Here is a 25,236-nt window from a genome sequence, read left to right as displayed (position 1 = left end):
CTGGAAGTCAGTTGACTTGCATGAGAATCTGTTTTTAATTTAAAAAAAAAAAAAGTTTCTAGCCCTCAAGTTTGCAGAGAAATGCTTTGAAACGTGAATCAGATGTAGTCTAAAGGCTCATAAGCCAGTAGCTTAAAATAAAAAGATTTTGATGTGTTTTTTTGTTTGTTTGATGGCTGACTCATTTTGAAGCTGTTGAGTTTGGTGATACTGGTAGAGACACAGGAAGACACAAGTGTCTACCTCAGCTTACCCCACTCGGATCACTTGCCGGGAATCTGTGCCTACTTACCCAAAATGACCAGGCAGGTGGGTTTTTAAAGCCCTTCATCTAAATGTGCTTTAAGAGACTGAAGTATTCAAATTTTTGGGGCTCGTACAGTGCGTGCTCCCATCCTAGGTGTGCCACAGATTTAAAGTGATAACACTGCACACACAAATGTACTTTCTGGTGATATGAGAGGTAAAGAAAAGGAAGTTCTGCATGGAGCCCTGACAATTCTCCCACCCTTCTTTCCTTAACCAGTCTCTCTAGCCACTGGCCTTCCAGTGGTGGATTGGACAAGATTCCCAGCTACACTGCTTCTTAAAGGGACTCTATCCACTTAAGTTACACATCTGACTGAAAAATTTTACCATATGATCAATAACACCAACGATTACTGTAACTGAAAGATTAGAGAGAAGAAAACACTTTTTTCGGTGGTTACTTTGTGCATTAGACAGTACTTTTTTTAGTCAGTTTCATTATTTCCTCTATATAGACAGTTTCCCCTTTTGTTCTCTTGTGTGTATGTGGGGAGGTACCACTCAGTAGGAGGGAAGAGAAAAAAACATTAGAAATAGGAAAATGTGATTGTAAAACCACAACAATTGGCAGGAGGCTGTGGGCAGATATATCATCAAACTCCTTTTAACTAGCTTTGTTTTTCTTTAATTAACTAGAATTCAAGTTGATAACCTTTTAATTGTCCAAGATCGTGGCTGTTGCATGGTACTTCAGTGAGTGCCTGCCCAACACTCTTCAGCTCCTGCAGCCCTAGTGGGGGCCAGAAATCACTGGGGTTTTGCCCCAAGTGGCAGTGCAGACACACTAGCTTTAGACCACTAGGTGGATCAGTCCTAATAGACACATGCATTGTATCTGCTAATCTTTTTTGGAAAGGCTTTATATTACATAAATCATTTCAATATTTTATGTGAAAACTATTGGTACTCGTTAACACAATTTAAAATAACGTTATTTAGAAGAGGGAGCTAACTTGGTGCATGCTAAACCAGATCTATATTTTAAAGTATATTTTAGAGAGATTAGAAACTTGGTCTTCTTCACACCTACCATGCTTTCCCTTGTATACTGAAACAAAAACAATGGAATTTTCTTCATCTTTGATTTTTGAGTCACTTCCAGGAACTGTAACCAGAATAGATTTCCTGTTATGTAAATACTGTACTTTATTCAAGATAGTTTGTCTGTCTTACGCAACTGAATGATACTCATTTATTGCAAGGAATTATGTTGTCTGATCTGGGGTCACTATTTGTGTCCAGTTGTTAGTAGATTTAAAAAATGTGGACTTCATTATTTTAGTTTTTTGTATTCTGACCAAATATTGACCTATCAGTATGATCTTCCCATTTTTTTCTGAAAAGGTATTGCCTGCTTGGTAGGATCCTGTTGATATTTGGGATGTTTCAGAATGCATGCTTGAAATATAAGTGTCTGTTTCATTCTAGTTGGCTCTGTTAAGTAATCCTTATGAATTTTCCCTTTGGTGATGAATAGTAATGTTACTATAATCAAGGGTCTGCCAACAATTCTAATGAACGTTTCCCAATTTCAGTGTTCATATTCTAGCAGCAGAGTTTGTCAAGTGGAAAACTGGTACTGTATATAAGATCTTTGCATCTCACTGAACAATTATGGGATTGAGATGCTTGTTGTGCATTTATGCACCTTAACTTTTTTTAAAGAATGTAAACAAATATGAGTGTCCTATTTGTTTTTCGTATTTTGAGAGGGGGGAAAAAAAACAGTGAGGTACTTAACTTTAAAATAAGGCCACTGTACATGCGTATTAATGACATTACAAACCAGTTGGGCCAAACATCCTTATCAAGACATGTATTTATTGTTCAGGTTAGGCCATATCTACTGTTATGAGCAATCTTGGTAAAACCAATAAATGCATCTCTTAAGTTCTCTATATGCATGATAGACCACAGTATGTGTGGCTACCAAAAAAAGAATGCCATAATGTGTATGTTTCCACACATGGTAGCAACTCTATGGACTTCGTTATATACTTTTTTTTTTTTAAAGACTAAAAAAAGGACAAAAAATAATTGTGTGGGTTTTTTTGGCTTGAATATTTTTAGTGGGTAGGAGGATTTTACATTGAAGTAAAAGCTAGAAACATAGTATGAGTAAGATTTATAAGTTCACTAGCTACTGCAGGTTAAAACTTAGACTATCCTTCCTTGTGTTTCAGCTGTCATTGAGGGAAAAGCTGTGTAATGTGGAGTGACTTTAAAGTATCAAGCTTTCAGCTGTATGTTGGTAACGAGAAGTATTTAGATAAGTTGTGCTTTTTAGATTAGTTTTGCTTCCATTTTCTTGACACCACTTCTCTGATGAGGGGCAAAATTATTTCTGTCCCAAAATGACTGTACGAGTCTTTAGTTCCTGATTAAAATATGTATCCTGCAAGTTCAGCTTTTTGTGAATTGGAAGTTTTGTATCCTGTTGCAAAATTTCTAGCGTTCATTTGACAAAGTTCTATCAAAATAGTTAGTGTTTTGCAGAAGTAAATGCTAAAATCAAAAAGACTCTCTTCCATTCTCCACCAGTATCTCCAGGCAGATAGTTTCCTCTAAATTGTTTTTCTTGGAATGAATCTTTCCATACATTGTTTAAAGAAAGTTTGAGCTAAATAGTATTGTCTGGTTTTGAGTTATGAGTGTGTAGGAAGGGGATGTGGAGGTGGAGGGAAATAGCTTATTTTTTTTTTTTTTAAACAATAGGAAATTTGTCACTTGTATAACAACGCAAAACTGGCATGACAACTGGCCTCAGTGAGGAATGCGAATCAAGACAAATTTAGAAAAAGATTTTGTATCTTTGAAAGTGAATAGCAGTTATGTGTTTGTGTGTGCAAACACAGAACTGTATAATCTGATAACTAGCCTTGGGATAAAAATTGCTAATTTTGTTCCAATTTAGCATAAATTACATATTGTATATTTATGCACCTGGGAGAAGGTTTGCAGCTGGGGGAACTCTGATCTTCCATATAGTGGAAGGAAGGATTTGGCCAGCATCTGAACTCTCAATGGGGTCAAAGGATGTAGTTCCACAGCGCTTGGACTCCTTTGCATGTTCAGTGGAGGCGTCAGCTGAGCTGGTGGAGTCCTACTACTAGTTCCATGGAAGAGCCAGTTGTCTAGATGAAATGTACCTTATCTGTACTCTGCAGTTCTTACAGGAATGATACCAGTGCACAGTTACTCCTAGATAGTAATATGGTTTCATAAGAACTGTGTCAATGTCTGAATGTACGTCCGAGAACTTTGCACTGATACGGTTTGATGAAGTTCAGACTTCATTTATTACCTGGATGCTCTAAGGATTTCTGGAACTCTTCCTCTTTCCACTCTCCTTTATCTTACAAAGATATTCCATCCTAGTCCCTGTGGAAAAATAAACACATTTCATCCAAAACGTTTTTGGGGCAGATCCTCAGCTGGTGAAAATTGAAAGCAGTGGAGCCATGAGAACACCAGCTGAGTCTGTCCTTTTTTTGTTTCGAGTAAAAGTTGATAAATGAATAATGTAGATGGAAATTCTCGGAGTGAAATTAATGTTGCTGTAGAAACTTTACCATGTTACATATACTATGTGGGTGGTGATGTGGTTGATTGGGTTTTTTTCCCCATGTACTGTAATTTTAAACTTCTGATGTTCCCAGATACTTATGCAGATACTGTATATTTCATGGTATGCACTTCAGAAAATAACACAATGCCCTTGATCCTACACAATGCTCAGTGCAAGAATCTGCCCATGTGGAGTTATTGCAGGATTAGGGCCTAAAGCATTAAATCACGCACTTTACAACAGCATTAACCCCTCCCCCCTGAAAATATTGCATATATGCAGTATGGCAGAGTGAAGAGTCCTACAGCAATGTTAATCCATATTCATTGCCCATATGTAGTAGTTCCTGTTAAACCGATACCATGGAATGTTCCTTTTAACTGAATGTATACTACAAAATAGACAGGGGGTTGTCCGGTGTGGAAGAGTTCACAAGGTACAGTCCCTATAATTGTGTTAAGTGTACTAATTTTTGCTACCTTAGCTTCTCAAGCTTAACGTTGCATAAATGTGAGTGTATAAAGACTTCATACATACAATTTTATGTTCAAAAAAAGATTCAGCTTTTGAGGTGCATAACATAAATATAGTCTAATAAGGCGTGTGTATGTACATGTATATGTGTGTGTGTATATATGTATATAATGTAATTACAAATAATATAGCATTAAGGGTTGACATGGTAGTTCAAAAGTCAGAAAATTCCAACGAGAACCTTAACTTTGCCCCCTTCGCATATTCATTAAGTGAGTTATTACATGATCACACAACTAAATAAATAGAAATTATGAAATATTTCTTCAGAAAATGAGTTATTCCAGTCTGGCATACAAAAGATGCTCTTTTCTCAGAATTCGCTGTAATTTGGTCCAGGTTGGTATATATGACCTCTGAGAGCAGAACCACCAATGATACTTTGGCATATACATGGAAGTTCTAGAAAGCAAAGTGACAGTTCTCAATACAGTGTGTGATATTCATGGGTTCTTTGGACCTTCACCAGATCTTTCATTGTGGCTTGCCACTTTAAACATTGCTATCTTTCAATTCTTCTTTACAAAATGGTTGCACAACTCTATGCTCCATTCATAGATTCATTGTCATATATGTTAGAATGTAACAAATACAAAACAGTCTTAAGACTGTGAACTTAACTGGACTTCTTAAACAATGAATATTCAGCAGCTTATGCTGATTGCATGTGTTTGTTGTTGTGGGGTTTTACCCTTGCCTTTTCGTTTTCTATAATATGCCATTGTGATCTGGAACTTTGCCAGGTACAGTATATAAAGAATGCTTAGAACCTGGCAGCAGTGACAGTCGCACTAGCCTTGTATAAGTGTCTTGCCGTGCATGCCATGCACGTTTGTGATGCTGTGAGGTTTGTAGCATGCATGAGTTGCACTGATCTGCCTCACTGCAGAAATGAGTTTGCCACATTGTTTTGAAAACTGCTATGCAGTCTCTTCTTCCCTCCTGCTTTTGTTTTTCTTGTTCACTGAGCACTTCTTATTTTAAGGTGGACTCTTTGGCACCTGTTGCTCAGACTGGTAATCTGGAAAACCTTAGCCAGTCACCTCCTTCAACTCCTCCTACAAGACAGGTAAAAAAAAAACAACCCCCCCCCCATCCTATTACCATGTAAAAATACTTGACCCCTTTCCCCCACACACAATTTTTCTTTTAATCTTCACCATTACATGAATCTGTATAACTCCACGGACAACGAAGTGGGAGCAGAACAGAAGGCATTCTGTCCTGCACTGGACTAGCTCAGTTCCCATCCTATCAGTCATTTTCCTGCTTCTACTGGAAGCAAGCATACTCCGCCGCGTCTGTCTTTCTTCCCAGAAGACACTTTCCATCAAATGAAGGAAGGAAGGAAGCTCTCAGGAGGGAAACTGTAGCCTGGGACAAGGGCTCAGAATCTCAGTAGTCAGTCCCATTCCCTCATAGGAGGCAACTGAGCTTTTTCCTCCTGCATTCTCACCTTTTTCTATCCCTCTGATTGTATCACTTTCCGGATCTACCTGAGCTTGTCTCTGACAATGTGGAGATGATCCCTCCTGACCCTCATCCTTTTTGGCAGGCCACTCAATGTAATATTTTTCTTTCCCGACTGTTCTGCATCAGAGGTTAGATTTCCTGTGCCACCCACTCTCACTGGGTTCTTTACTCTCCGTTCTGTCAGTCTTCCCACTACTGAGCTGATCACTGTCAATCAGCTGAGCAGTGTACAAGCAAATGAGTATTATGCAAGCAGTTCTTTCCTAGGTGCTGCATACATAATACTCTCTTGGTGGCTGGTTTTCCCAAATTATTGGTCCCAGTATAGGCACTCCTTTTTTAGTCAGCATCTCCGATGCTCTATTGTGACCTGGAGTGTGTCTCCATCCCTGCCTATGCATGTACCAAATAACCAAAGATGCAAGAACAAATTCAGATTCCACAAATTGCAGATGATTTCCCTTAGTTTGAATGAGAGCAACAATGTGTCAAATCCGGGCCACACAGGAACAGGAGGACTCCAGTAACCTAGCAGTTTCCCCTGAGACAGTTCTTCTCAGATCAATTCTCTGTGGGTTTGGAAGTCCTCATTGGCCAGAAAAAGCTTATTATGTTCAGAAGAGCACCATATCCAGCTCTCTGCATGATGCTGACCTGGCATGGAGCCAAATAGATGGCATTTTTTCTGGCTCAAAAGGCTTTCTATCACAAGTATTCAGTCCTCCTAAGAGGCACACTTTTTCCCCTGGATAGATTCTTATCTGGTTACCTTATATGCAAACTGATCCCTACTGATTTGAGGTCTGGTTTAATCATCTAACATTTGCAGAAATTTCATTAGCATACAGCCTATTTAAATGTGTGTGCCTCTCTCTGTAAAAAGAAGAACAGGAGTACTTGTGGCACCTTAGAGACTAACAAATTTATTAGAGCATAAGCTTTCGTGGACTACAGCCCACTTCTTCGGATGCATATAGAATGGAACATATATTGAGGAGATATATATACACACATACAGAGAGCATGAACAGGTGGGAGTTGTCTTACTAACTCTGAGAGGCCAATTAATTAAGAGAGAAAAAAAAAAAAAACTTTTGAAGTGATAATCAAGCTAGCCGAGTACAGACAGTGTGATAAGAAGTGTGAGAGTACTTACAAGGGGAGATAGTCAACGTTTGTAATGGCTCAGCCATTCCCAGTCCTTATTCAAACCGGAGTTAATTGTGTCTAGTTTGCATATCAATTCTAGCTCTGCAGTCTCTCTTTGGAGTCTGTTTTTGAAGTTTTTCTGTTGTAATATAGCCACCCGCAGGTCTGTCACTGAATGACCAGACAGGTTAAAGTGTTCTCCCACTGGTTTTTGAGTATTTTGATTCCTGATGTCAGATTTGTGTCCATTAATTCTTTTGCGTAGAGACTGTCCGGTTTGGCCAATGTACATGGCAGAGGGGCATTGCTGGCACATGATGGCATAGATCAGTACTCGGCTAGCTTGATTATCACTTCAAAAGTTTTTTTTTTTTTTTTTTTCTCTTAATTAATTGGCCTCTCAGAGTTAGTAAGACAACTCCCACCTGTTCATGCTCTCTGTATGTGTGTATATATATCTCCTCAATATATGTTCCATTCTATATGCATCCGAAGAAGTGGGCTGTAGTCCACGAAAGCTTATGCTCTAATAAATTTGTTAGTCTCTAAGGTGCCACAAGTACTCCTGTTCTTCTTTTTGCGGATACAGACTAACACGGCTGTTACTCTGAAACTTGTCTCTCTGTAAAGTAGGTACTTACATGGCCCTCATCCTCCTAGGTTCTGAGCACCTCCCAAGCATTGCAATGGTTCCCTAGTGTAGACTGGATTTGTGTATGTGAAGAAATTTTTAGGGAAAGCTAAAGCCAATAACTGAGTTCTACATTCAGTCCTGAAAGTGGTGAGGTCCATGGTCATTCTTGGCTTTTGTGGGAATGAGTTCCACAGTCTAGGTCCAGTTCCTTTCAATCTCCTGCACTTGTAAGCCTCCCTGTGTTGATAGACTGTTTCTTTGTTCTGGTGGACGTTAGCTGTTCTGGGAGGTGCTGGTTGAGGGGAAGAGGTGATACCCTAGGTACTATAACTATTCACAGTTCTCATGGAAGGTTTGAGTATCAAAGCGGAGCCCTTTAACTAGACTGTGTGCATTAATTGATGGAGCTAGGGCAGAGCTCAGAGCACTTTGTTGAGGTGTTCACAGCCATCTGGGCTGTTAAGTAGAGGTGTAGGGTGTATGGCTTTGTTCATACGTATGAGTTGCAGTTAATGGAGTTGGCATGTCATGAATGTGTGGATCACCACCATTGCCACCTCTGTGTTGCATAGGATGGAGTGCAATCTTGAAAGTGAGCAGTTTTATTAACATGGCTATTTTGGCATCCAGTAACATCGAGCAGCCTAAAAGGACTCCATGGCTGCAGGCTGAATTTCCTCCATGCATGAGGAATGCAGCTATTTGGAGCCATCATTTGAAATCTCAAATGAAAAAGTACTAGGCTAACTAGTAAAGTTGTGATGAATGAATGACAGCCTCATACAAGTTTTAAAAATCTTTCCAGAATCCCTGCCCAAACTGGCCTATACATAAATCCTCGGGATTAGATGTCTGAAAAGTTTCAACTTCTAAAGTTCAGCTGTTCTGATGCATATTTATTCAAAAAAGTCTTTTGTATTCTTTCCGTGCTTGAGATAAAATATTTCAATCTCTCAGAACTCAAACAGTGAAGCAGATTTTGCTCAGACCTTGCAGAAGAAGAAACTTACTTTTAAGCTGTGACCAAGCATGGAAGACTTCAGCTGGGGAAAAGGTGGTGGGGGGTTGAAGGGGAGAGAAGTGTGTATGTGTGTTTAAATATAAATTTATGATCATGGTAAAAACACTGCAAGGGGAGAGGGTGGCCAGGAAGAAGTTGACAGTGTTTTGTAATGGAGATCTTAATGAAATCTTAGAGCATTCTACCCTAGCAAATGCTGTAGGTAGTCCGTATTCTAGTATGATAGAAATTCATTGCTGGGGATTGTCCAGTTGGGATGCTACTGTGTGACAGAAGTGTTGCATTCACTGCTTTGCAGAGCCTATGCAAAATGCAAGGATTTCTGCTCTAATTCTGAATTGGCTTTTTCTCTTTGTCAGAAAATAAACATGACTGTCAGGTTGTCTTTTGCCCTTTACCTGTAATATCTCTGGTAGAGTGCTCCTCTTTGCACACAAGTAAACATTTACCTATTTTTCTCAAAGTACAAAATGCAGAGGAAAATTTGTATTGTTCATCTCTTAAATATTTGATCATTGGTTTAGTGAAATAAAGGTAGCAAACACCGATACAGGAGTTGACAGAATAAAATCTCACATAAAAATGTCAAGTCTTGGATTTTTCTTTGATCTGCACATACTTTCAGGGTAACTGGAGATAACTGCTGTGGATAAGAATGCTTTAGAAAATTGTTAGAACCAATAATTTATTGACTTCACTTTGAGTAGTTAAGGCAATACTGTTTTCAGTGATGTCCCAATGTTACCATCAGTGGAAAGTTAATCATAATCCATCTAGATATTTATATGGTCCTCATACCTGTAGTATGAGCATCTGAGATTTGCCTTGGTTGGGTTATGAAGTCATTGCCAAGTGCTGAACACAGAAAACTTGTAGTCCTTTTTATTTTCCTTAAATTAAAAAAATTTTGCGCTCTCCAGTGATGAAGATTTAGGATGCATTTCTCCTGGTTTCTTCAGCAGTTTTTTTTATTATTTTTCTTTTTTATTTATGTTATAGGTCAACAGTGCCCAAGACCCCTGGTCAAACTGGAAATCTGGAAACGTGGACAATGCAAATTCTGGTGATGGCTGGGCAACCAACCCTGAAAGTGCAGCGGGGCAGAAAAACACCACTTTGAACAACTGGGAGGGAGCAGCACAATTTGGGCACCCACAGGCCTATCAAGGCCCAGGTCAGCTAAATGCTCCCATGAATGATTTGTTCAGTCTCTAAATAATCTGGACCAGAATGTTGGTATGAATGAGGATCACTGTACAGTAGTGTCCCTTTTCTATACTGTGAAAAGTTTATAAACATAACAACATTCACATGGTAGGACAGGGTAGGCACATTACTCAATGATGAGGGAAAGACAATTGCAGAAAATGTTGCAATGGCCAAAGTATTAAATACCATTTTTGTTTGTTTCCACCAGAAAGGTTAGCAGTGATGGGACCACTAACATAACATAACATATAGCAGATGCATGGAATGAAAATTTTTCACTCCATGCATCTGATAAAGTGGGTTTTTTACCCACAAAAGCTTATGCCCAAATAAATCTTAGTCTTTATGGTGCCGCTGGACTCCTCATTGTTTTTGTGGATACAGACTAACACAGTTACCCCTCTGATCAGTGATGAGCTGCCAAAATCTTAACAACTGGTTCCCTACCAGGTCTTCAGCGGCACTTTGCTGGTGGGTCCTTCACTCACTCTGGGTCTTCGGTGGCACTTTGGCAGCGGGTCCTTTGGTGCCGCCGAAGACCCGGAGCAAGTGAAGGACCCACGGCCGAAGACTCGGAGCACCGCCCGGTGAGTACAAGCCCCACGTGTTCGGTGGTTTGTGTTTTTTTTTTTTTTTTTAAGTCATCCCTGCCAGGGCCCTGTCAAAACTGTTTGTTTGAATCAGGCCCTGCAGTTCCTAAAGCTGGCCCTGCACATCCGGGTTGCAAAATTGTATCGGGGGCCAGATAGGGAAGGCTGTGCATCCCAAAAGAGCCTGTCTCCCCCGACCGTCCCCCCCAGAACCCGCAACCCATCAATGCCCCCTGCTCCTTGTCCCCTGACCACCCCCTCTCGAGACACCCCACCCCAGGATCCTACTCCCTACCCAACTCGCCTCACTCCCTGTCCCCTGACTGCCCTGACCCCATCCATCACCACCCCGACAGACCCCCGGAACTCCCACCCCGTTCCCCATCCCCTGACTGTCTGCTCCAAAACCTCTGCCTGCTCCAACCACTCCTTGCCCCTTATCCAACCCCTCCTCCCAGCCCCGGTCTGGCCTCCTTACCATGCTGCTCAGGGCAGTGTGTATGGATGCCGCGTGGCCTCTGGAGCTTGCAGCCCCAGCGCCTTACCCTGCCACTTTGAGCGGCAGGAGCTGCAGAGCTGCCCAGGAGCGGTCCAGAGCGCTGGCGCTGGCGGCTCAGCCCGCTGAGGCTCTGTGAGAGAGGGGAAGCTGGGGAGCCTCCCCAGCCGGGAGCTCAGGCGGGCCCACAGGTTGGAGTTTGCCCACCCCTTTAACAACTGGTTCTAAACCGGCTTCTAAATTTAACAACCGGTTTGCGTGAACCGGCTCCAACTCACCACTGCCTCTGATGCTCACTCATATATTGAACATCCGTGTAAATGAGATAGGATCTGAGGCTAAAATAGGGAAAGAACAAGTTAGATGTCTAAGTTGGCAGAGTCTGATGAGATACCTCCTAGAATACTTAAGGAACTGGCTGAAGAGATTTCTGAGCCGTTAGTGATTATATTGAGAACTCGTGGAGGATTGGAGAGATCCCAGAAGACTGGAAAAAGAGCAAAAGTAGTACCCATCTATAAAAATGGGAATAAGGACAACACAGGAAATTATAGACCAGTCATCTTAATTTCAGTACCTGGAAAGATAATGGAGCAAATAAAACAATCCATTTGTAAGCACCTAGAAGAAAAGGTGATAACAAATCAACATGGATTTGTCCAGAACAAATCATGTCAAACCAACCTAATATCCTTCTTTGACAGGGTAAAAAGCCTTGTGGATGGGAGAAAGCAGTAGCTTGACCATAGTAAGGCTTTTGATACTGTGTCTCATGACCACCTCATAAGCAAACTGGTAAATGTAGCCTAGAGGAACATTCTATAAGATGGGTGCCCAACTGGTTGGAAAACTGTACTCAGAGAGTAATCGTCAATGGTTCACAGTCCAGCTGGAAGGGCATATGGGGGAGGAGGGTCTGTCCTGGGTTTGGTTCTATTCAATATCTTCATAAATTATTTGGATAATGGCATGGAGAGTACACTTAAAGTTTGTAGATGATACCAAGTTGGGAGGGTTGCAAGTGCTTTAGAGGATAGGATTAAGATTCGAAATGATCTTGACAAATTGGAGAAATGGTCTGAAATAAATAGAATGAAATTCAATAAGGACAAAAGCACAGTATTACACATAAGAAGGAATAATCGGTATAACATATACAAAATGTGAAATGACGGTCTAGGAAGGAGGACTGGAGAAAAAGATCTGGGGGTTATAGTGGATCACAAACTAAATACGAGGAGTCAATAAAATATTGTTGCAAAAAAGTGAACATCATTCTGGGATGTATTAGGAGGAGTGTTGTAAGCAAGACACAAGAAGTAATTCTTCCACTCTACTAAACCCTAAGGGCTCAACTGGAGCACTGTGTCCAGTTGTGGGCACCACACTTTTGGAATGATGTGGACAAATCGGAGAATCTCTAGAGGAGAGCAACAAAAACGAGTAAAGGTCTAGAAAGCAAAGAAAGATTGAAAAAAATGGCAGTAGTCTGGAGAAGAGAGGACCAAGGGGGGGATGTGATAAGTCTTCAAGTATGTAAAAGGTTGTTAAAAAGAGGAGGGTGATAAGTTCTTTGTCAGCTGAAGATAGGACAAGAAGCAATGGGCTTCAGTTGCAGCAAGGGAGATTTAGGTTAGACGTTAGGAAGAACTTCTTAACTGTAAGGCAGTTAATACTGGAACAAATTACCAAAGGAGGTTGTGGGATCTCTGTAATTGGAAGTTTTTAAGAGCAGGTTAGACAAACACCTGTCAGGTATGGTCTAGATAATACTTAGTCCTGCCTTAGTGCAGGGGACTGGCCAAGATGACTTACCAAGGTCCCTTCCAGTCCTATGATTCTAATTCTATGGAGAAAAGTGGTGGACTCCTAAAATATTTCCTATACAATGGCAATGATCTACATCAGTCCACCCTTTCAGAACTGCATGAAGAATTAGCAGGTAAGAGCCATGAGTGTTAAGAACAGAATCCTAGACATGTTGTTCAGCTCACATAGCTCTAACTTTTTGGGCAACATACAACTTTAAATCTGTGTGTTCCTGTTTCTGCCAACGCAAGGCCAGTAATACAAACGCTCTATTTTTAAGCATTGCAGCCAGTATTTCAAAGAATTTTCTAGTCTTTTTAACACTGGAAGTCTAGGTGAAGAGAGAGATTTATATTTGGGACATATTAGCTGGGAAAGTGTCAATTAAGTGCCCAATTAAAGAAAGTACTGGTTCATTAAGGCAATCTATTTAATAGATTTGTTTTATTTGGATGTCTAGGTTTTATGGGATACATTTTAAATGAGGAGCCAAAAAACATTGAGCTGAATTAGTTCTCAATTTTTTCTTTTGAATATGGGGGGTGGGAGAGGAAGATCTTTGGCTCAGCAAAGTAGTAATACTCTTTTTTTTTTTAATCGCTTTATCCTTCTCCTCCTTTAGCGGCTGCTGATGACGACGATTGGGATGATGACTGGGATGACCCAAAATCAACGGCACCATCTTACCTTGGCTATAAGGAGAGTGAGTCTTCTGAGGCAGGGGGCCCACAGCGTGGAAATACTCGTGCAGCTGCAATGAAATTACCACTTAACAAGTAATGATCAGCAAACTGGGAAAAACAGTGTTAGAGATTAGAAGAAATTAAATATTGGGGCAGAGTTAAGATTGTAAAAGTTTATTTGAATAGGAATTTTTCCCCCTCACACGATTCACCCTGTCCTTCCACTTAAATGTGCAGTGTATGTAGTAGATATACAGATGTCACAAATTCAGCATTATCACTTCACAGCTGGAGCATGTAGAGAAAGATAGAGGCTACCTGAAACATATGACACAGGCATGTGTCTTTGGTGTGGTGTTTGTAGCCAATTGACTCATGAGTTTTTCCAGGATACTTATTGCCTTTCTAAACTTAAGGCCTGGTCTACCCCTAAAACTTTGGTTGACCTAACTCTGTCGTTCAGGGGTCTGACCCCTGAGGGACATAGGTAAGCCAACCTAAGTGCTGGTATAGACAAAGCTAGGTTGACAGAAGAATTCTTCCATCCCCCAAGCTACTGCCTCTTGGGCGGGTGGTGAATTTATCACAGTGATGGAAATACCCCTGGCATCACTGTTGCAAGTGTCTGCACTACAAATGCTACAATGGTGTAGCTGAAGTGTCGCAGCTGTGCCAGTATAGTGCTTGTAATATAGACATACCCTATAAAGCTTTTAATTTAGTTGTTTAATTAGTGATCTTGGCAGGTGAGGTTTCTTATCCATGGAACAGGATTGACTGTGCATGGTGCTCCAGAGTGGTGTCGTCTTGTACTCCAACTCTGACCTGAAAAGATTACTTCCAGGGATGGAAGTAGTTCAGTTTTTGGCTCTGCTGTGGCAACTGCCATCTCAACAAGAGTTCCAGTTGTGGTGATATTGCAATATTGGTTCATTAGGAATCAGAGTGAAACTAGAAACTCATCTTACACTGTCTGCTGAACAGCCATCAGTTGTTGCTGATATAGGGGTCAGCTTTAACAACCTAGAGCTGAAAGGCTGTATTACCCCATAATCTTCTGAACCTTCGATCCCCCCTCTGTTCCTTTTTTCTCTTTAAGATATGAAATCAAGTACAATCAATTCCACTGTACAACTCTCTGAACTGGTTTTCAAGAGCACAGAAGTCCCTTTCCCCCTGTCTACTTTTGAAAGATCTCTTCCCCTCCCCATCACTGCTTAAAAGGAACTATTGGGGCTCAGCCCTTCAGCCTTCAATAGAATGAGCCAAATGTTGTTCCCAGTTATGCCAAATTGGCACTGATGTAACTCCAGTGGAGTCATTGGAATACATCCGTAATTGGTGCAACTCTATTGACTCCAGTGGATATATGCCCAATTGATACCAGTATAACTGGGAGCAGAATTTGACCTGGCATCTTGTCATAATTTAATAACCCCTTTCAGCCATGAGCCATGGCCTTTGTGGTTTAAATGTGGGAGGAAAAATAAAATCTAGTGAACGTTGCAGAGGTCTCAATTTTTTAAACAGTCTTTAAATATCTTAATTTTAAAACTTTTGAAAGATATTAACACATTGCAGGTTTTAAAGTCTAAGGATGTGTCTACACTGCAATGTAAGGCTGTTGGTTCCTGGGCCTAGGGTGACCAGAAATTCCCGACTTTTATAGGAACATTCCCGATATTCAGAGCTTTTTCTTATATAGGCCCCTGTTACTCCCCACCCCATCCCAGTTTTTCACACTTGCTATCTAGTCACCCTTTGGTCAGCATGATTTGTGCGTAGACCGAAGGGGGGTTAGGCTTGAGCCTGAGTTTGAACCCTGGTATTACATTACAGTGTAGACACCTTACGTGGTGTGGTGCTGGGGAAGAGGCAAAAAAGACTTTTGCAGAACTGGCCACTCCGCTTTCAGTTGTCACTCCTGTTAATGTAGAAATGGATGTTGCATTATCCTTTAACCTGTTTTCTGTGTCACAAGGGATTTTTTTTAACTTATTAGTTTAAAATATTTTATTTTGTTCTTGGCATCCTGATGTCAGTTTCCTTGGGAATAGCAGCAACAACAAAACTCTTACAACTTTTGTAATGCAGAGGCTTGAGTGCTTTTTGTGTGTGTGCTTTAATAAAAAATGTCTCCATCTCCTGATCCTCAAAAGAAAAATTAAATTTTAAAAATGTAGGAAAATATTCAAACTAATTATTACTTAACAGCTTTTTAATACCCATTGATGTGCATGGAAAAGGGATCTCCAGACCAAACTTGTGTGTTTCTGCTGCATTGCTATGCAATCAGTACTTTAACTAGTCTGAAGCCTGATTTTTTTTTCTTCCTGTTTTTAAGCTCTCCAAAGATCTTTCGTAATGTAATTAACAAAAAAAAAATAAATGTCCAGGGAAAATGGGAAATACTTGAATAGTAAATATTTTTAAATGTAAATTAATAGTATATTTTAGTGTTCTCATCCCTTTGAAAGGTCTTTTTTTATACACAGTTACCCGTCATTTCTATGTCTTTGTTTGTGTCTATGCTATCATGCTTATTTGAGTCATGCACTTTATCAATGAATATTGCATATCTGGGATACTCTCCTTTTTTTAGTTTTGGTTTTAAATCTAAATAAGACTAGCTTTCTTTAACTTTTAGGCTAATAACCAGAACTTTATAAGACAGTTTGACCAAATGGCAGCATAACCCTCTAACAGAAAAAACAATACTCCTAAAGAACAGATTCATTGTCTCTTGCTAGCCTTTAATTTTCTTTACATGTTCATAATAGATAATCTGTTAGAACAGCGAGGGTGGTGTTTTTTTTTTTTTTTTTTTTTTTTTTTTGGGTGTTTTGTTTAAGTAATGTAAGTGCAGTGTCTGGCTTTCAGACACAGTTCCTTCAGTTGTCACTTCATTCTTTTTGAACTTAGATTTGGTTATGTGTTTCTTTATCATATGTATCCATTATTCCTTATAGCTATAACCAGAATGGTTATTTAAAGTAAATCAGATTGAGCACAAGACTTCTGCAATCAATGACAAAGGTCCCAATCTGGCAAATACAAAATTAATGTTCCTCATATGAGAAGTCCCATTGACTTCAGTGAGCCTGCTCACATGCATAAAGCCATGCATATGTATAAACGTTGGTAGGATTGGGGCCTTTATCACTGTACTGCAAGAGGGACAGTTTGTTGAGTAACTGTTTTTGATTCTTTGGATTTCTACCTTTTGAAAATACTGAGCTCAAATCTATAACCCTTCTTCATGTGAAAATCCTTGCTCAAGCAAGTAGTTTCACTGACTTTAATGAATGAATACTTGCTTGAATGTGTGGTGGAGAATCAGGCCTGTTATTACAGGAAGTCTAATTTTTATTTACTTTTCCGATTTAAAGTTAGTCCACATTTTAAAACAGGATGAAATCTCATCTAGGGTCAAATAGAATATTACCCCTGGAATAATAAATAGGTATAAGTGGATAAGCTTCTATCACTGGCTTTGAGAAGTAGTTGCAATTGAATATCAGTGGAATAGAAAACAGACACAGAATAATGGCCCCTGTTATGTAGCTAGTAGTACAAGCCCTGCATTTTCAAAGCAGGAGGCACTTTGGTCCTGTCCTGTGACAGTGTTCTTTTACAATGATGTTATTTCTGTTAATGCAGATTTCACTGTTGTATACTACAACTTATTTAAAAATCCAGCATCGCCACAAACAAAGCCCCCTATTTTAGGGACATTCCAAACTAATTTGTGAATTTAAGTCACACTTCACCGGTATTGTTGCTCCATGCAAACAGCAGCTGCTTGGCAGCACTTCAAGGAGCCAACTTTTTTTGGTCCAGTCATTTCATTGAAAAGACAGAGGAAATTGGTTGTTTTTGTAATGTAAACTTTGATTTGAGGGCCCAATAACTTCACTTATTAATTGTTAGTGAATAAAACATGTGAGCCTCACATTTATGTCATATCCAGAACTACTAGATAAAATTATAACATTGTAGTTCATAGTAAATCGTTATTACTGTTTATCAGATTAAACTGATGTGAATTCAAATCATTTTAGCTGTTGAGTGATGATGTAATAGAATGGGAGTTGCTGTTAACTATTCCACTGTCCTACTTCTTCTGATTGGCTTTGAGTACCAGACCTATTGTGCAGTTCAGCCAATCAGAAACCAGCTTAGTATCCTGTACTTTCATGTATAAAGATGATTACTCAACAGGTGAAGCTTGACTGGTTTTTTTCCAGTGAATAATTAGCCATCAAAGCAATCTGTGATTAGCACAGATTTCATTTAGTGTAATTAGGCTATCAGGAATAATGAGTTTTTAAAAACATGGCAGGAAATTGTGAACCTGTCAAAGAAGGGATTATGAAAAAGAAATTCAGTCGCTTTATTTCTTTGATTAGATTCCCTGGATTTGCAAAACCTGGAATGGAACAGTATCTGTTGGCAAAGCAGCTAGTAAAACCCAAAGAGAAAATTTCCATAATTGTAAGTTGTTGTTTTTTTTCCTTATCCGAATTATTTTTAAGACATGTTGAGGCTAAAAGAGGAACTACTGAGGGAGACTAATACCAATGTGTAAGTAAAAGCTTAGTTTGGTAACCTAATGCCTCGTGTACGGTGGACACTGTTTTTTATGTATATTTTTTTATTTGGAGAGACTGTGCCATTAGGGCCTGATCTTGCCAAATGTTGAGAATCTCCAGTGCCACCCACCTGCCTCAATAGGTGGGAAACTTGATGGGGGCTATTGGTGATTGGGATAGCCGCAGCTAAATGGGGAGAAGAGCACCCACTGGTAGGATGCAGAGGTGGTTCCTTCCCCTCCAGAGTATCTAGCTATTCATTGGCCATCCGAAAGGAGGAAGGGTGCTGATTGGTTCCTTGCCCTCCCCTTCCATTAATTTAAACCTTAGTCTGGGCCATGTGGAGCCTCTTGCTCTGTTCCTGCAGCCCATCCCCTGACCTCTTATTGATAGCTTTCAAGATGTGTTTTGAGGATGCTGCGGGTCTGACGGGCCAAAATGATATATGCCTTGGGAATTTTTTGCCTTCCTTGCAACATCGTGGAGGGACAACTAGGTTAATTAGGAATAGGATTTGTTAATTTGTGGCAGTACTTGGTAGGCATGTTAGTTTGCTGCAATTTACACCTAATTCCAGTGCAGTTAAAAGGCTAAATAAAAAGAGTTCCCAGAAGTAAAAGACCTGGGATTTTGCTGATGGGCCTTGTACAGATGGGATAGGGGGAGACATTGTGGGCTGAGGTCCTCCCCCCTCTGAATATCCTCTGTCCCCCTACCGATGTGAGGGGTGGTGGTAAGACTCTGAGTGAGCGGAGTGCTGGGGGTAGGCTGAGGAGAGTTTACCAGGGTTGTGAGAATGAGTAACAAAGCAGATAGCGCCCCTCCCCATGTTAAGTTTAATAAAGTTGCAGCCTGCTGCTTAAAATCCATCCCTGTGTTTGTCCTCATTCGTTGCAGTGTCCAGATTAACTCCCTTTGATTTTGATGGGAATTGCAGATGCTCAGCAGCCTTTCTCAGGATCAGGCTCTTAATTCCTTGCTTCTTTGATTGTAATAATTTTTCCAGTGTTCTTGTAATGCTGCTTACAATGTAGTCTGCTTGGCTGTGCAATATGTAAATGGGTCTAACATATAGGTAACATAAAGCCCAGTCTGCAAACCCTCACTTGTGCAACTATTCCCATCAAATACAGTGGGAATACTTACATAACGGTTTAGACAATCAAAATACCTTCAAATTACTCAGTGGAGAGAGTTGGGCATTTCTGGTGAAAAGTCAAGGGTAACATCTTCCAGTAGTAGCCTTTGTTCATTATCAGCTATTCTAGATACATTGCTTGCTATAAGAAAAACACCTTATGCTATTCAAAATTTTAAACAATATTTCTAAAAGCCATTTCAGTTACATTATGCACCTCTGATTAGATTGATAAATGAGAGGTAGTGGACTTTGCAAGAGTCTAAGGGCCCCGCTTTAACTAGCCCTGAATGCCTCCTGCAAGCTGCTGTGCTCCCTCAAATATCAGTTTAGTCCCTGGATGCTTAGACCAACACCAGTTTCCATTGCTTTCTTGTCTGTTTACATTTATAAAATTAATATTTTTGTAACTTCTTGCAGGTTGGCGATTATGGTCCTATGTGGGTTTATCCTACCTCTACGTTTGACTGTGTGGTGGCAGATCCCAAAAAAGGTTCCAAAATGTATGGCTTGAAGAGCTACATTGAATATCAGCTAACATGTACTGTAAGTGTGTGTGACACAGGACTTCATTCTGTATATAAAGGTGGGAAGGTGGTGGTGGTGCCGGGGGGGCTACGATAGCAAATAATAGCAGATCGTTTAAGGAAAAGTTACTTTTTCCCAATTGGTAACTGTACTATGTTATGAATAGCTAATGTTTTCATCATTGTTGCCTTTAGGCACTGTATTTAAATAAAAACAAGGAGGAGTCCTTGTGGCACCTTAGAGACTAACAAATTTATTTGGGCATAAGCTTTTGTAGGCTGCCCACGAAAGCTTATGCCCAAATAAATTTGTTAGTCTCTAAGGTGCCACAAGGACTCCTTGTTGTTTTTGCTGATACAGACTAATAGGGCTACCCCTCTGAAACCTGTTTTTAAATAGTAACTATTTTGAGACTTTGGGCTAAAGCTTTACTCAAGCTAGTTGGTCACATTAATCGTTTGTTGGTGACTTTACTTTAATTTTTTAAAGGATCCATCAAAAGTCACAATTTTCTTTTGCCTGTTCCACAGAACACTAATCGATCTGTCAACCACAGATATAAACACTTTGATTGGTTATATGAGCGTCTCCTGGTTAAATTTGGATTTGCCATTCCAATCCCATCTCTTCCCGACAAGCAAGTCACAGGTAAATGATTCCAGCTGTGAACTCAAAGAAAAAATCTCCCCTGATAGTGACAGTCTCCTTATTTCTCAATGGTTTTGAAAAGTGTTCAGGGTAATTCTTCTTTTGGGTATGGTGGCTTGATGATAGTCTGACTCATGGCATATGTCAATATCGGTTCAAATCTCAAATTTGATCATTTTGCCACTGGGCTGGAAAACTAAGCACTACCGAGGGAGTGTGCTCAGTCTTGGTAGTGGAGAAGGTCTCATTGTTCTGAAACAACCCCATGGGCAGTTTTGGGAGTGGCTCTAAGAGAACCTCCTCTTCATTTGTTCAGAGAGACCATTATCATGACAAAGGGGCCTTTCAGTTTGAAAGAGAAGAATAATAAAAGTGAAAATTGTGGGGGAGAGAGGAAGGATCCTCAGACCGAGAGTACACTGTTACTTTTCTGATCATAAGTAAAATGTTACATATGGGTCTTTTATAGTTCATTTCACACTTGCTGACAAAGGTCACACGAAAAGTGTTCTCTATCTATATGACCCTCTGCCCAGATTAAAAGAACAGGAGTACTTGTGGCACCTTAGAGACTAACCAATTTATTTGAGCATAAGCTTTCGTGGGCTACAGCCCACTTCATCGGATGCATAGAATGGAACATATAGTAAGGATATATATATATATATATATATATATATATATAATATATACACACACCACACACACACACCACACACACACAACATGAAAAGGTGGGAGTTGTCCTACCAACTCTGAGGCTAATTAAGAGAGAGAACTTTTGTAGTGATAATCAAGATAGGCCATTACAGACAGTTTGACAAAAGGTGTGAGAATACTTAACATGGGGAAATAGATTCAATGTGTGTAATGGCTCAGCCATTCCCAGTCTCTGTTCAAGCCTAACTTGATGGTGTCTAATTTGCATATTAATTCAAGTTCAGCAGTTTCTCATTGGAGTCTGTTTTTGAAGCTTTTCTGTTGCAAAATTGCCACCTTTAAGTCGGTTACTGAGTGACCAGAGAGGTTGAAGTGTTCTCCTACTGGTTTTTGAATGTTATGATTCCTGATGTCAGATTTGTGTCCATTTATTCTTTTGCATAGAGACTGTCCGGTGTGGCCAATGTACATAGCAGAGGGGCATTGCTGGCACATGATGGCATATATCACACTGGTAGATGTGCAGGTGAACGAGCCCCTGATGGCATGGTTGATGTGATTAGGTCCTATGATGATGTCACTTGAATAGATATGTGGACAGAGTTGGCATTGGGCTTTGTTGCAAGGATTGGTTCCTGGGTTAGTGTTTTTGTTCTGTGGTGTGTGGTTGCTGGTGAGTATTTGCTTCAGGTTGCGGGGCTGTCTGTAAGCGAGGACAGGTCTGTCTCCCAAGATCTGAGAGTGAGGGATCATCTTACAGGATAGGTTGTAGATCCTTGATGATGTGCTAGAGAGGTTTTAGTTGGGGGCTGAAGGTGACGGCTAGTGGCGTTCTGTTATTTTCTTTGTTGGGCTAAACAATAAAGGCTTGACATGAACCCTTTGAAGTCAATGGAAGCCTTGATTTCAATGGCTATTGGATTGGGCCCTCAGTGGTCTCAGCAGCTCAGTCATCACAGTCATGTGTAATCTCAGTATCTGTGCCTTTTTGTAGAATTCTGTGGCACGTTAACCAGGGATGTATTTGTTAACATGTGCGGTGAATTGTGCATTTAGTGGGAAGTGGAGACCTGTACTGGAAGAAAACGTGCAATTTCTGTTCATATTTAGTTAATACTACTGCTTCCTCTCCCCCCCCCCCCCCCTTTCTGGTGAGACTTTTACGCAGCTTTTTTTTTTCTTTTAAATATAAAGGCAAGTCAAAAAGAAACACACACACACACAGGCATGCAGCCAACCATGTGGCTCTCTGTGCCACTGAAAATGCAACAGCCTCTCTGTGTGTGAAGAAGAAAGTTGAGCATTGATGCAAATGCTGGGATAAATGCCGAGGAAACTGAAAAGTGAGGAAGTGATTTTGTTTTTGCTTAGCTAGCCTTATGCTTAGAATTCCACCAGTATTTTTATTTAAACACGTGCACGTGAACTAAAAAGAAACCCGAAGACCTGATGATGTGTCTCTAGCTTTCATTGTAATTGCATCATAAAAGACTCAAAAGAGAATCTGGCATCTCAGTTAACCTTTTGTCTTTGGTATTCTGTGAGCGAGGGTGATTTTCTTGATTTGTGCCAAGAAAGGGTATTTATTTCCTTTAGAAATTAGTTTAAATAAAACTTTCTTTTAAAATGGTAAATATCTTTCAGCATGCTCGGGCAGTTTCTTTCAGAGGACGGCTGGACAAAAAAAAAAAGCTATTCTAGACACTAGTCTGCGGAAAGCCTGCTACTATGCCAGCTGACTATTACTTTGTTTAGACGAGAACTGTAACAGGAATCCTGTTTTTGCTGGCTGTTATGGATTATGGATATGATTTGCAAAGATTCCAAATAAGTTACCATTCATGTCTCCGTTCACTGACTCAGACACTACTGCAGCTTTAGTACAGCTGGATGACAAAGCAAGTTATAGTTATGGAATATGTTGTCTTTTCCTTCAGTCTTAAATTATTCTATTAATTGACTAGATGCCATTAAGTATGGACGCAGTTTCCTATTGTTTTCAATAGTTCTGTACATGTCTACCAGTTAGTATTGCCAGCTCCTCTCCTTGTTTGTACCTCACCGCTTTCGTTTTCTGTGGGGATTTTAAGCTGCTGCCATAGCAACGGTCAGGTTTTTATATACATATATTTTTGAAGTATACTCCTTCAAGGACTGTTATCTACATTGCTATGTGGATCAGAGCGGTTAATATGCTGTAACAATGCCTTATCCTTTTCAAATGTATACTATTCATTGTGTACTATGTTGGACTCCTCAAACGAATGAGTGTTTTTTTTCCCCAATTTTAACTATAAAATTATAATTTTTTTTAATGTTAATAAAACAAAGGTAATTATCAATACAGAATGGTGGAAATTACTCTTTATAAATAGCATTTCTTCAGTTACCTACTTTTAAAATGTAATAGAGTTTCAATGATATGTGCTAAATATCTCTGTAGTTACAAAGAGCTGGCACTTCATAAATGCCAAACTTTTCTATTCTTTTAGCTTCATCTTTTCCAGCTTATGTGGGGGGGCGGGAATCTTGGTATGTTGGTGGATACAATATTTATAAATTTTGAACAAGTGAAAAGGTATTTTGTTGGTGGGTGTTGTCTTTTGTGCCCCTGCCTTCCATGTATGAACTTAACAGATGTTGGACCTTTCAAAAGCATTATAAACATGACATATTACCATGTTTAACAAATAAATGCTACTCCATTTTGTTTTTACACTTTCTTCAGAAATTGATATGTTTGTTATCTTTTGACTGGAGAACTGAATAGATTGCATTAATCAAAGGCCTGCAATTTGAGCATGCCTGTAAATTCTGTATCTTGGGTCAACTAATTAACTATGTTCTCTGGAAAACATGAAAATGACGTGCCATTATCCTTATTTTTCAAAATCAGACAAAACAAGGGAACTCTTTAAGATGTGTCTTGTCCATTATTTAAAAATAACAATCCTACTCACCAACAGCTGATGTCTATTACTCTACAGTTCTTCTAATTTTCCAAGCTACAGAAATTACATAAAGGTAGCCATTTCACAATCCACCAAATTTAGTTGAAAAGAGCCTGTTTTTATTTTAAAGATACTTGTGGATGCTGCTAAAGCAGAAATGAAGTAGTTATTATTCAGTATATTGCAGGGCGCTTTGAAGAAGAATTTATCAAAATGCGCATGGAGAGGCTGCAGGGTTGGATGACCAGGATGTGTCGTCATCCGGTTGTTTCAGAAAGTGAAGTTTTTCAGCAGTTCCTCAATTTCCGGGATGAGAAGGTAGGAAAAAATTCAGCCTTGTTACAGTCGGAAAAGAGAGATGAAAGAAAGGGATTTGGACTGGTGAGCTCACTATGCACAGGAGAGTGGTGTTAAATTTTGTAGCCTACAGATAATGAATGTTTTGATTTGTCTGCCCCCCAGTGGGCAATAGACAAGAGCTGTAAATTGCCATCAGTTTGGTAGACTTGATTCATTGCTTAAAAGAGGAATAGGTTTGCCTAATGAAATTTTATTGCCATCTGTCCTAATAGATAGGTATTCTAAGGTAGATTTTTTTTTTTTCCCGAATTAGCGGAATAACAATTTCTAATTCTCCCTCACCCTTCGCTCCTCTCACATGTTGTATCTCCAGTTAGTGACATTTTTGGAAGAGGAAAAATAGAATGAGCGAAACTCTAATAGTAGCAATTCTCTAAAAATGGGTGAAAAACCGACAACCCAAGGGAATTTTTGCTTTTTTAAAACAAAATAAACTAATGTGCCTTTCCAAAGATTTCTGTGGCTGTTGGACTTGATCAGATCTGACTCCGCTGAACTCATTTATTGTTGGTTGACTCATCAGTCAGTACAGTCCTAGTGATCTGTACTGTGCTGCAAAATGAATGGTTTCTGGCAGCAGAAGAGCTTAGAGGTATATGGTCCCAGTACTGCATTAAAAAAGGCAGAAAAAGGGGCTGATCCTGATGGTAACAAGATGATTCCACAGGTTTCCCTGATGATAGAATCCTAGAAATGTAGGGCTAGAAGGGAGCTTGAGAGGTCTAGTCCAGCCTCCTGCACTGAGGTTGGACCAGATATATCTAGAACATAAGCTTGCTTCTTCAGTTTTCTTGTTCCTCCTAATTTTGTTTCTTTTTCTCTTGAGGGTAGCCCATTTGCTAAGCTCCAGAACTAGTACCAATCTGGTTATATGTTAACTGCTA

At 39.8% G+C, this 25,236-nt stretch overlaps 1 protein-coding gene across 2 annotated transcripts in view; it reads left to right on the top strand.

Annotated features, from left to right (window-relative positions):
• SNX9 (sorting nexin 9) overlaps positions 1-25,236 on the top strand; it is a 111,752-nt gene that overhangs the window by 44,300 nt on the left and 42,216 nt on the right. Inside the window, exons 5-11 of one of the 2 annotated variants that reach the window (XM_054023756.1) lie at positions 5,397-5,480; positions 9,688-9,862; positions 13,415-13,568; positions 17,885-17,969; positions 19,626-19,751; positions 20,264-20,381; positions 24,180-24,310. In XM_054023756.1, the coding sequence (XP_053879731.1) occupies positions 5,397-5,480; positions 9,688-9,862; positions 13,415-13,568; positions 17,885-17,969; positions 19,626-19,751; positions 20,264-20,381; positions 24,180-24,310 (873 nt within the window). The remainder of the gene's footprint in view (positions 1-5,396; positions 5,481-9,687; positions 9,863-13,414; positions 13,569-17,884; positions 17,970-19,625; positions 19,752-20,263; positions 20,382-24,179; positions 24,311-25,236) is intronic. The other variant, XM_054023757.1, reaches the window with a different exon arrangement.

This window comes from Malaclemys terrapin, chromosome 3 (genome assembly GCF_027887155.1).
Source record: "Malaclemys terrapin pileata isolate rMalTer1 chromosome 3, rMalTer1.hap1, whole genome shotgun sequence".
NCBI lineage: Eukaryota > Metazoa > Chordata > Testudines > Emydidae > Malaclemys > Malaclemys terrapin.
This window is presented reverse-complemented; position numbering and strand designations above follow the sequence as displayed.